Source organism: Onychomys torridus, chromosome 14 (assembly GCF_903995425.1).
Source record: "Onychomys torridus chromosome 14, mOncTor1.1, whole genome shotgun sequence".
NCBI lineage: Eukaryota > Metazoa > Chordata > Mammalia > Rodentia > Cricetidae > Onychomys > Onychomys torridus.
The window spans coordinates 57,493,704-57,506,157 of NC_050456.1; the positions used below are offsets into that span (position 1 = coordinate 57,493,704).

Genomic DNA, 12,454 nt, shown 5'->3' on the forward strand with positions numbered 1-12,454 from the left:
ATCTAGGTCCTTTTAAGGCCTTGGGACAGAGTTAGAGCAAGTTCAAAGTGCAACAGGAATCCTTTGGGAGAACTAAATCAAGTCCTATGCCAGAGGTACTGTATATTTTCTCATTTAAAACTCCTGACCTCCTGAGGAGGGAGGCACCAGCCACACTTTACAGAGGAGATTTGAGCACCCCCTATTCCATACCCACCTTTGCTGTAGTATTCCTAAGTACAAGGTGCTGATTAATACGTTGTGTTTGGATGCTTCTACCCAAAGCAAGAGAATACCTTGTCAGCAGGCCATTTCCTGGGCTCACCCTGGAGCTGTGAGCTCAGGGTAACTGTGGGCATGGGCAGACGGATCTTTAGGAGACCTTGATTTTTTTTTTTTTAAACCAGAATTTCAAGTAATTAGCACAAAATCTGTTGGTGTTGGAGCCTGAGGGTTGGATATCATCATCTATTGGAAGCTACTTCCTCCATAACTCCCTGGGATGTCCCAAGGATGAAAAGCATTCTTAATTTCTGTTCTTCATACTCATTAGGGAGTTTGAATGAGCATAAATAAACATAAATGTATTACAGGTGCTATATGTTAAGCATCTTTGTTTTAAATAAAGAAAAAAACATTGTGTGTGTGTGTGTGTGTGTGTGTGTGTGTGTGTGTGTGTGTCCCTACCTCCCTCAGAATCAAGGTGCATGTTCAGGGCAGAGTCACTACCTAGCTAGTGACTATCTGAGCTAGCAAAGCTCAGACAGAAAGGACCTGCCTGGGAAGGTGCTCTTGCAGTGTCCATGTGCTCCCGCTCAGTGGAGGTAGTGGAAATAGTGGAGAGATAGTGTCATTGTTTCCTGAAAGGGCTTGGGGCCAGCCCCTTCTGGAGTCACAGATGGCCTGTGACAGGAACTGCACACCCCATCCACTCCTGTACTTCCCCTTTCCAAACCCCTCCCTTCTTACCCCCTGCCACCACCGCTCCCCACCTCTGCTCACATGCATGTGCTACCCAGAAGACTTAGCTAGTAGTTTCTGATGCCCAACGCCAGGGAGAATCCACCTGCCTGAAACAGCACCTTCTGAACAAGTCCCGACAGGCCGGCCACTCCTTCCTTTGCGAGCTTGCTTTACTGTCTTTTGACTTGAAGAACGCTACCCTCTGGGTCCTGAATTCCAAGAGTGTTCTGTTAAAGGTGGGTGGAAGCCACCGCGGAGGGCAGACGGGCAGCCACCAAACCCCTCACCCTGTAGAGTCCCTGGGCTACCCACCCCTCCACCTTTACTTCTGAGAGCCATAACACAGATTCTATCACCTATCCATTGACCCAGCGGTGGTGTCCTGGCTCTCCTGTTCCGTCTCAGCAGAGACGTGCGCTGGAGAGAGTGCCTGCCCCAGGCACAGCAAGAAAAGCTGGGCGCCAACCTCAGGCAATCCAGTGTGCCTGCAGACTTCGGGTTTATTTTGGTTTGGGGATATTTGGGTTGTGATGTGGCCTGGATCTTCCTTCCAAAATCTTCGCAACACCTTGATCGCCGAGTTTGGTTTTAAGAACCCTGGGAGAGGAGCAAGAAGGGAGATCAAGGCAACCCGAGCAGCGGATGCCTGTGTGTCTCCAGCGTGCACACAAAGCTGGGTGGGAGCGAGGGAGAGAGAGTGAGGCAAGAGAGCACCGGCTCGTGCTAGCGAGCGGGTGCGAAAGGAGCAAGCAGCTAGCTAGCCAGCGTACACTTGAATGGGGAGGGCCAGGATTCCGGGCGGCTCCACCTCTCCCTCCTCCTGAGCCAGCCAGTCCCTCGGCAGAGCACACGGGCAGCACTGATTTGCTCTCCCGAGTGCGCTATTTGCATACGACTTGCCCATTTGTGAATTTGGCTCCCCAACTCCTTGCTTCACTTCACCTGTGCCTCCCCAGTAGCGCGCACTTCGCGGGCGCTGCCGCACCTCCTGGCCACCTTCGCTGCCTGCAGGCCACCTCCTATGGAGCTCTCCCTGATTGAGCCCACTTTGCTCCTCTCCATCTCCTGTCACGTTGGTTTGTGTGGCTAGCTCAGTGCTGTTTCTTTTCCTCTGGCCCTTCTTGATCTCTTTCTCTGGCTACTGCTGCTGCTGGCTGCTTTTTCAACCCACTGGGAACCCAGGACTCAAGCGGCTGCGCCATGGCGCTCATTCAGGACACCCAGGGTTAACAGCCTCGGAGCCCTTCCACGGAGACTCCAGGGAGTGAACGAGAGAACTCTCCCGCCTACAGCCCCCCTTTGCCTGGCAGTTCTGCATTGCATCGCTCGGAAGTCACAACAAGAAAGGAAAAAAGAATGTCCAAACTCCTCGGATGTTGGGATAAACTAGCGTGAACCTACTTGGGTTTTTCCTGCTTTGTCTTTTTCCCCCTTGGTTTCCACCTTTCCCCGCGTGGCTTTCCTGAGTATGCAGTTAAAACATCGGACTTGAGGTACCTAGAGAACAGGAAGAAGCCTCCCAGGTCCTTCCCTGAAATGTGTGACAAGCCCGGGCTCCTCAGGAGGTTTGCTGTATCTGGGTCTCTTGAATCCTAAATTCCTCCTCCAGGGAGAAAAAAAAAAAAGGCTTTGCCTTATCTTTTTTAAAAATCTTCAGCTTCTTTTTGTAGTTTCTTTCTTTCTTTTTTAAACAGATCCATCATTGCCCCACAAGCTCTTATTGCTTCCCCCATCCCCAAATTGGACAACTCTTCTTCCTGCTATGATGGGCCCCCGGGCATCATGAACTTCGTTATTGCTCACTGGCTGGAATTTAAACTGCCCATCTGGAGTGGTCCAGTGCGTTGACCATGCACCTGAGAATCCACACAAGACGGAGCCCTCCTCGCCGGCCGGCCTGGACGCTTGGGATCTGGTCCCTCTTTTGGGGATGTATCGTCAGCTCTGTGTGGAGTTCTTCTAATGTAGCCTCCTCCTCTTCTTCCTCCTCTCCGGGATCTCACTCTCAGCACGAGCATCATTTCCACGGCAGCAAGCACCACTCTGTGCCTATTTCTATCTATCGCTCCCCTGTTTCCCTTCGAGGAGGGCACGGTGGGTCTCTCTGCTCTTTTATCTTTTACCGGGGCATTGCAAATCTTTAACCCAGTCGTCTTTCAGGTAGGGTCAAGGGTGGGGACAGCAGGAAAATTCAATTTGAAACGATGAGAAGGCTCGAATGTGCATAAGGGTAAAAACCTGTCACTTTGTCCTTCCGGCAAATGCTGTTTGCTCTCAGAAACCCACTCCCCAATAAAAGGTTCTCCACCCCTTGGCACCCTTGTTCCTGGCACTGCGGGCACACTCTCCACCCTTTGCCACCTTCTACTTCTCCCACCCCTTGGTGGCAGGCAACTCAGTCAGACAAGTCCCAATGATGCTGCACATTGAAAAGTCATTCATTCACCTTGCGCTCACGCTTCCCTTCTCTGGTCTTGTTTTGGGGGACTAGTTGTGAAGAAATAGCAGACAGGAGGTGTTTTAGGGGCGAGAGCCTGGAGTTGACAGGACGTCTATAAAGTTACCCGTGTGGTAAAGGTCTGGGGAGAACAACGGAGTTAAAGACGGCAGAAAATATAAGTCAATAACCAATGGCTGTTGTTATTCATTTAGGGCAGCTTTATATTTTTTCTGTGTGTTTGTGGGAGGGTAGTTATCCCCTAAACAGCATATCTAATATTGCTCACCAGAAGAGACTAAGGCCGTTTTAAATTTACCCTGTGTATTATAGCAACTTTGATTCATCATTTATGCAGATGATCTTTCAGTTAACATCAATATGAATGGGCTGGTTCACACAAGCCATGCATGATATATTTTGCTTCAAACAACCCTCTTTGCATCATAGTTATTGAAAGAAGAGACCTGTGGTTCATAAAAATACACTCAGCTCTGAACAGGCTCGCTCTAAAAGGCTGATGTCTGAAGCTAAGGCAGGAGGAGCTCGCTGTAGTAAATTGTTCCAAGAAGTGTTTACTATGCACTCCCCTCCAATGATGAGGGGAACGGGAAAGGTGGAGAGAATGCATGAGCAGCCCTCCACTGAGCTGTGCTATGAACCTCTCTAGGGGCCCTGTCAAGGCTTGTATTTTGAGGCATGCAGACCCCATTAGAAAAGTAATTCTTTCCACCGCCTCCTAGACAGAGCTCCTGCTCCAAACTGTCTGTCGTTTTAAGTGGAAACATGTTGAGAGAATGCCAGCACATGCTGGTTCCTTCTCTCTTTTCAAATCACATGTGGTGGCGTTGTCAAATAGCTTGGAGTGTGTAGGGTTTGGTAGAGGGGGCTGCTCAGATGGAGAGAATGCTCAAATGCTTGCTTCTAACCTGTGACTAATGTGGGGGTCTGTTTTAGACTTTCTCTAAAACAAGACAGAACAAACAAAACCACAAAAACATAGACAAGAGCAATACACACACACACACACACACACACACACACACACACACACACAAAGGCAATTTTATTAAAACGGAAACTTATCTCCTAAGAAAGAGACAGACTAGGGTGGGGGTTGAGATGAGGGAAGCCAGACAGACTATTACTAATAGCCATAATTAAACACAGAAACGCTAAGCAATAATTAGCTAAATTTTGCTAATTAGTGTAAATGATCACCAGGGAGATGAAGATGATGCATTAGTTAGAGGTTAGAGGCGAGCGAGGTCTTGATATATATAGTTATAGTTGTTCAAGATGTAAATAGTTAAAAGCAGCTACGAATAAGTGATGGAATTTGCAGAACAGAGTACTTGAAGGATTTCTAATTTCCACCCCCACTTTCTCGATCATCTTCACCCCCTCTCTCCTTTCCAAAAGGGTCAATTCTTGTACAGGTTGAATTTTATTTTCTCTACCTCATCTATGCAAAGAGTAGCGCTTCAGTTTCTTCTAACCTCTTTTGACTGGTTTTCATTCTGATTTCTCATTACCCGGCAACTGATAAGATTCAGGTTGATGGACAAGAAGAGAATAAAGAAATGGCCAGAGACCACTCACAAGTCTCTCATATTCAGCAGAGCAGGAGGATGCACCAAACCCCAGGGTCTGCCATGGTTAAGATAAGAGAGTTTATGAATTCAACTCTTGGGTGTCCTCTCTCAGTAAGTTCAATTCCACTGATTTGGGGCTTGGAGAGTGAATATATTGATACTAAGCAGGTGGCTTCCATATCCAATTAATGTTTTTGAGCTTGAAATCAAGGGAAGTAGCAATTACCAAGAAGTCCCAACCTTGGCTCCCTTCCTGCAACTCAGCTGTGACCTATAGCATCTCTTACTAAAAAGACCAAAGGACTACCCAGAGCTTTCAAGAGATACACACCTCATTCTTATTTGAAATACGCTGGCTTTCTTCTAGCTCATGACCAAGATTTGGTTAGCAATTGTTTCAAAAATATGTCTTAGGTGCAGGTCATAGGAGGCACAGACTCAAGCAATGGGGTAGTTGTTACAGAGAGTTTGGACAGTGCTCCCCTTTTTCCACTTCATGCTGGCCTAAAAATAAAACTAGAGTCTTGAATCCAAGAACCTTCTTTGACTCAAGAAAAATCTTTTAAAATACTATTTTTCATGCTTTGCCTAACTTCCTGAAAAGCCCCAAATCCTCAAGGCTCATGCTAATCAACATCCATCCCTTTCCCCCATGACCCTGCCCTGTAATGGGATTCTCGCTAAGACAGGTGGGAAAAACAGAAATCCTCCAAACGCTGATAGTTTTTACCCATGCTCTTACCCTTGCTTGGAGGTAATCTTTAAAGTATTGATTATGCTATAGATTTGTCTGAAGTCTGTATTCCAGGGCAGCCTGAGTGATGCTGAGATCATTTGTGAAATAGGGAGAGAAGACTACTGGGGTACCCCAAATAGTCTCAGGTTAGGATTTCAAGATAGAATGAACCACTTTTAAAACTGGATTCTAATATCCTTTTCCTCCATGTCCAGTCTGTGCTCCTTAGGCTCCCCATGCACTTTCAAGTGATCTTCTACCCAATAGTCACTCAGTTGACAGAGACCAATTTCTATGGGCCAGGATTTGTTCTATTTGCAAAACACACATAAGTTAATAAGACATTGTGGCATTCAGCTTGGCATGATTCAGTAACTATGTTGATCTGTGATCAGTTGGAGACAACTGCTTCTGTGTATTAAAAAGGGCAGGAGGAAGGTAGGGCGCCGGACAGGAAGCCAAACCACTTCATATAAAATCTAAATGTCCTTACTAAATTCACATTTTCACTCTCATATTTCTCTGAATATCCCTCCATGTTTCTTTTTCCATCATATATTCTCTTTCCACAATTAAACAACAGAGTTGTCAAAACACTCTGTAGTTCAGTGGTAGAAAGCATGTAAATGGGTAAAGTTCATTTTTTTTTTTTTCTAATTTTCTTCTCCATAAGGTTTTGTTCTTTTCCAAACCATCTCAGTCAAAGTGGCACTGGCCTCACTGGTGGCCCAGGGGCTGGGAGTCTAGCAAGAGACAAGTTCTGTTCAGGGACTAAAGTTTCTGATCTCATCAGCTGAGTCCACTCCACTGCTTTATAGTGCTTTCGAACCACTTTCTCTCTGCCTTCCTTCTTGAGATCAGGAACACTGAATAATTCAGAGTGTTGGTTGACAGATGAAATGGGAAGATGTATCCGTCTTTGGCCTTGGTGATGAATTAATTAAATTGGTTCCTCTTCTACCCTCAGCGTGCATTGTTTTCCTTCTCTAAAATGTACTGGTAAGTGGTGGGTTTGGAGATTAGCCTGCTCTAGAAAGATTTTAGGGGAAGATTATAGTATCATAGTATAAATCTTTTCAGGACTGTTCATATTGTTGCCTCTGTGTAGGGTGGAGGTGGGGGCTAGTCTATCACAGGCAGAGGAGGTGAAAAACTCCTAGCAATCACCTTTAAGAATGAGAATAAAGCCCTTCACCAACCAGCTAATGCATAGAATTCTTTAGTAACAACTTTATTTCTCTATATCAAAATTTGAATCTAACAGAGGTCCCATATTTCATGTTCTAGTTTAATATGGACTTTGTCAGATTTCAAAAAGTTTTATTCTCTGGGACCCTAGGTAACCAGGGAGAGACATGACTCTCTGAAGGTAACCCATGAACTTTCTTCCATCCCATATTTGTTTCCTATGGCTGCCATAACAAAGTACTGTGCACTGGTTTGTTTAAACAATCAAAAATTAATTTTGACAATTCTGAAGGCAAAAAGTTGAAGGTCAGCATGCCAGCAGGCTTAGTTTCTGTGAGCTCTCTCTGTGATTTAGAGATGGCCATTTCCCACTACGACCCCATCTCACCTTCTCTACTTTTCTCTGTGCGCATCATCCTTGGTGTATTTTGTTTTCTGGTTTTGCCTTCTCCTAAAGACCCAATAGACTACAGTAGGCCCACCCTAATGGCTTCATTTCATTTTCATGGCCTCTTTACAGGTCCTCTCTGGTGAGTGGGGTTTCCATATATACATTTAGAGGAGACAGTGTCATTTTAAGGTACCCAGGGTGGGAGCTAGTCATCACTATCCCTGTACTACTGTTTAGTGAAATCACTGAATCTGTTAAACTCAGAATAAACAAGAAAACCCTGGGTGACAATGACAGCAATTTACCAAATCCTAAGATGGTGCCTCCAGGAGAAAAATCCTATTTACATAAATGGCGAAAACAAAGAGAGTGGTTTACTAAACCTGTTTGCCTTCTTAGCAGAGCTGCTGGGCCTGAGTCAGGCTGGTGATGTACATGGGACTAAGTCTGTCTGAGTGCAGACACAGGCTCTGGGCACAGTCTAATCCACACCCTGAGGCTTTCTCACCCAGACTTGTTACCCTTCTCAGCTACAGCTTCAGACTGCTGCCCCACTGACTTCCTTAAGACCTACAGCTGCTCACACCTCTCCTTCACACACACACACACACACACACACACACACACACACACACACACACGCGTGCGCGTGTACGCGCGCCACTAGCTCTTCACTTTTCATCCTTAAATAAAGAAAACCAGATTAACTATACAAAAATGACTATCTTTTGGCAGCAGAAAAATATGCCCACTTTTAAAATGTAAAAAGTATTATTTTATTATTTTTCCAGTTGGCTTTTATATGAAAGCTTATTTCTAAATCTAAATGCTGTAGCCTGTCTATTTTATCAGTGATGATGCTTCAATGAAATGACTGAGAAACCATATTGTATATTGTAAAGTTGCTGTTAATTTGAAGCAAGGTGTTCAATTCTTTTGGAAAATAATTTCCTTCCTTCCTTCCTTCCTTCCTTCCTTCCTTCCTTCCTTCCTTCCATCCTTCCATCCTTCCTTCTACACTTCCCCCTTCCTCTCTTCTACCCTTTCCCTACCCCTCTCTTCTTCCTCTTCTTCTTGGTTCTTCTTTCCCCATTTCAGATGCTTTTTTTAAAAGACACATGAAAACATGTGCTAATGATGATCTCAGTGGTGAATACTAACAGAGTTCAAATGATAGTGGGGTATTAGGTGGGGGTGAGATCAATCAGACACATGCTTCAGACTTGAGTGTGTTGTGTCTCAGCCTTGCTACCTGACTGAGGGGCATGCTCCTTGTTTTTGTTATCTGTTAGAGGCACAGAGTTTCCCAGAAGTTAAGTTATGCATTACATAGTGCACATGACTGCATCCAGGCTATGCATCATATAAGAAATGCTTCAATGTCAGTGCCACCTTCTCCCATGAACCTGAGCTTCCTCGCTGAGTGCTTGCTGGCAGGCAGGTTGAAGACATTGTATTCATGAGTTCTCCTTACTTCTCCATCTATAACAACACTTCTTGCCTCTGTATCCATGAGTTCTCCTTACTTCTCCACCTATAACAACACTTCTTGCCTCTGAAGAACCACTATATTTGCACACTACTTTGGGGGAAAGGGAATACCTTCATGAGTATTTTGTTGTTTTTACAGTAGTGGAAAATAACACGTGACAGAAATCAGACTGTGACTTACATCTCTCTTTTGGTAGAAACCCACGTCTGGTAAGTTCCAGCCAGGGTTAACAAATTATGACAGAACATTTAGAAGCTCAGAGATCTTGGGCAATAAAAATGATGAGGTCTCTGAGGAATATTCTAAGGCCATTTTTGGATAATCCAAAATTTTAAAGAAGTCTTGTAGAATTCGAACATTCTTAGGTTTAGTCTTGGGAAATAAACTAAAAACAAACAAGCAACTCTTCAATTTACAGTAGGAAATAACTTCTGTTTTTAGATCAACTGTCTTCAGATATGGAAAGGGGAAACTTATTTTAATGCCTTCTTTTCTTTCCTTTGTATTTTTAAATTTCAGGGCCCAGGGGTTATAGAACAGGTAGGAACACAGTATGCTGGGACCTTTGCAGTCTGGGTATCAAGAGAGATTTCTTATGGGAAGAATACTGCAGGGTCAACTCTGGGAACAAAGCCTGCTTAGGGTTGTACTTTTGAACTTCTAACCTTTCCATGAGTGTCATGACCTTTTATCTTTTCTTCTCCTGTCTTCCTAGTACCATGCATTGCTTCTATGCTTCAGTCCTGTAGCTGGAAAAAACATCCCTTGAGTGAGGCAATTTCAGCCAGTGCTGTTGAACATGAGTACTGAATGATTCTCAGACTCCTGCATCTTTAAGACACATTCTGATGTGTCCTAGTCCTGTCTGAGTCTCACGGGTATGCCATTGTGCTATAGGCCTATTTTCTTAATTGTCACAACAATTTTGCCAAAGCCATCAGCTGGGTTTTCCTACCCATCCCCCACCAGAAGTACCCTGTGTAAAGAGAAGCACACTGAAAAGAAAACATCAAAGTTTTGTAAAGAAAGCCTGAAGTCCAACTTAATATAGTCATATTGGGATGGGAAAAATGAAGGTTTTGTATCAACATACCTCATTAGTACGAAGCAAGGAGTTCTGTGTTGTATTTAAAACATGCTGCTGTGTTTAGCCACATCAGGACATGAGGCAGAGCAACTGAGATTATAAAGAGCAAGGCATTTATTTCTACTTGTTCACATTTTAAGAGAGACTTGCTTGAATCATACCCATGTGTCATGCATACCTCCTGTGTATCAAATACTTCCAGTCGTTTTCTGTGGATAGGTTCATTTAGTCCAAAGAAGCCCTTGAAGTTAATTTATTGGGTATTATTTTATAATTGAAAACATTGAGTCCCAGAGAGGCTAAATGACTTGGCCCAAGTAATAGGGCAGTAACACCAAGATTCAAACCTGATTCTAACCACAGAGCTTTTGATCTTTCTGCTGCCTCCTATAGCCTATCATCTCAAGAAACAGAAAGAAACACACATCAAGCTCTTTTGTCAGGAATAGAGCACACATGCTATTGAAGCCTTCTGAACAGTGAATTGACACACATATGAAACTGAGTGTGCAATTGATAATAAGTACTTGACTGTGTCAGCTTGCCTGAGCCCATTTGAACCCAAGGATGTGGTTGATGCCACATTATCCACTCCTTACACTGGAAGATGGATGCTAGTTTATAAAAGAGGCAGTGGGAGGGGAAGTCACAGACTGCCTCAAAAGTACATAGTCTACTCTCATAGAACTCTAGGGATCTAAGGGCTCAGTTTTCCATCTGCACAAAATAAGGGTTCAGCCACAACTATCTCGCCAGTGTCAGAAATAGCGAGAGGCCAAACAATATGAGTTCAAGTTCACTCTCTCTTTCTTTCTTCCCAATTACAATAGATAATGTCAAATGCACAGTCCTTCAAGGCTGTAATTGCAACCTTGTCTCCTACTTCTCTTTCTGTCTGGCAGTTGCCCCTTAACCAGATGAAGTTCGACAGCCATGCTTTCTGCCAGCTTTGAACTTTCCTGGCCTTATGCGAAAATAAATCCACCCTGTAATCTTTCTAAGAGTTGACTAGCTTTGTGTTCAGAAGTAGATTTTTAGGACTGTTTTGAAGGTTTTGCCTACTTAACGGCCCTTGTGTGAGGAAGTGGTGTAACTCAAGGTGTTGTGTATTGGCAGACACCATCCTACTCTGGCTGAGTCTTGCTGACTGGAGAGCAAGAAGGTAGCAACATTTTCCTGTACCTGTCACTGCTCCATATTTAGAAGTCATGACAAGTTACTGGTAAAGGACATGTCCCCAGTTCCCATTCTGACTTCTTTATTTACCAACTCTTTAGCACCTATGTACATATTGAACCCCTGGAATCCAAACAGCCACATTTTCTTTACCCTCACTTTTATTGTTTTGAGATACTCTTCTCATCCCCCTAATTAAAAACACTGTGTGTACTCTTGACTTTCCCCAAAACTATGAATTCCAACTCTTTCTGAGGCAGTCTTTCTGGATTTGAATATAATTACATGCTTTGGGTGCAAATTGAGGTTTTTGCTACACAAGAAACTAATGGAAATGATCTGCCTGTTCCTGTAGTTTACAGATTATATGCTTCAGAACTGGGGCTATATATTTAGACTGCTTTTCTGTGTGGCACATTAAAATGAAAATGAACTAGGGGTGAGCCACCATGGTTGCTAGGCAGTGGAGCAGGTTGATGGAACATTGCATTAAACCAAGACAGCGTTGCTGTTTTACTTAACATCTATTTGCTTTTCATTCCTGTCATTCAGTGCTGTCAAAGAAAGGAAAAGAGGGAGTGGATGAGGAGGGTCTGCTTATCTGTAGAGGCTTACACAAGGAGAGAAAGCATCAGTCCAAACTTCAATGTGCACAGAGCATTTTAGTAGAATCTGAAATTGTAGCACAGAGAACTCTTATTATGAAGAGCCTATGGGACCTGAAATAGTAGAGTCGACATCCCCAGGGACACTTCAATTGAGCAGGGGTCGTGGCTAGCAAAGAGGAATTAACTAGCTCCTGCAAGCTGGACCTTGCCTCATCAGCCCTGGATGAAAAGACGTCATCCTGGTTAGAAATTTGAAGCATGGCACCACAGTTCATTTATTATCTAGCCTGGAATTCAAGAATCGTGTGAGCAAAAATGGTGCCAGGCAGCTAAGGCTCCAGGGCTTCTCTTTATAATTGATAACTAAAAGAATGCCTTCCACTGCTTTGAAATTCTGGCTTTAATAAAACCCAAAGCTCTGAAAAACAATTAGATTCACAGACAAAGCAAGACTCTTAGATTTGGGGAGTTGGTTTCAGTAGCCCTCTGGTTACTAAAACCAAAAGTTAGAAAAGATGGCTAAAGGGTTAAATCTCAACTACTGGGATAATTTTGCATCTTAAGGAACTTTGCTAACAGGATGGTCTTACAGTTTTTGGAGGCATGGCCTAATTGTGTGTGTGTGTGAATCCTTTTCACAAACTAGTAACTCCATATTATTGCAAAGAATTATCTGAGTATTTCCTTTCATTAATCCACATTCTTAAGTAAATCCAAGAAAGGACAACTTTGTTTTCATAGGATGACAATGAACCTACTTTATTTATTAGTGATTTTTTATAATACTGCAACACTTTTCCTT

General features: G+C 43.8%; 1 protein-coding gene across 38 annotated transcripts in view; it reads left to right on the top strand.

Moving 5' to 3' along the window:
• Window positions 1–12,454, top strand: part of Nrxn3 (neurexin 3) — a 1,610,845-nt gene that overhangs the window by 1,066,942 nt on the left and 531,449 nt on the right. For 3 of the 38 annotated variants that reach the window (XM_036206299.1, XM_036206300.1, XM_036206305.1), the window contains exon 1: window positions 1,846–3,036. The exons of 31 other annotated variants lie outside the window; for them this stretch is intronic. In XM_036206299.1, the coding sequence (XP_036062192.1) occupies window positions 2,793–3,036 (244 nt within the window). In that variant the 5' untranslated portion in view covers window positions 1,846–2,792. Of the gene's footprint in view, window positions 1–1,844; window positions 3,037–12,454 lie in introns of those variants that run through there. 4 more of the 38 variants (XM_036206298.1, XM_036206296.1, XM_036206301.1 and 1 more) reach the window with 3 other exon arrangements.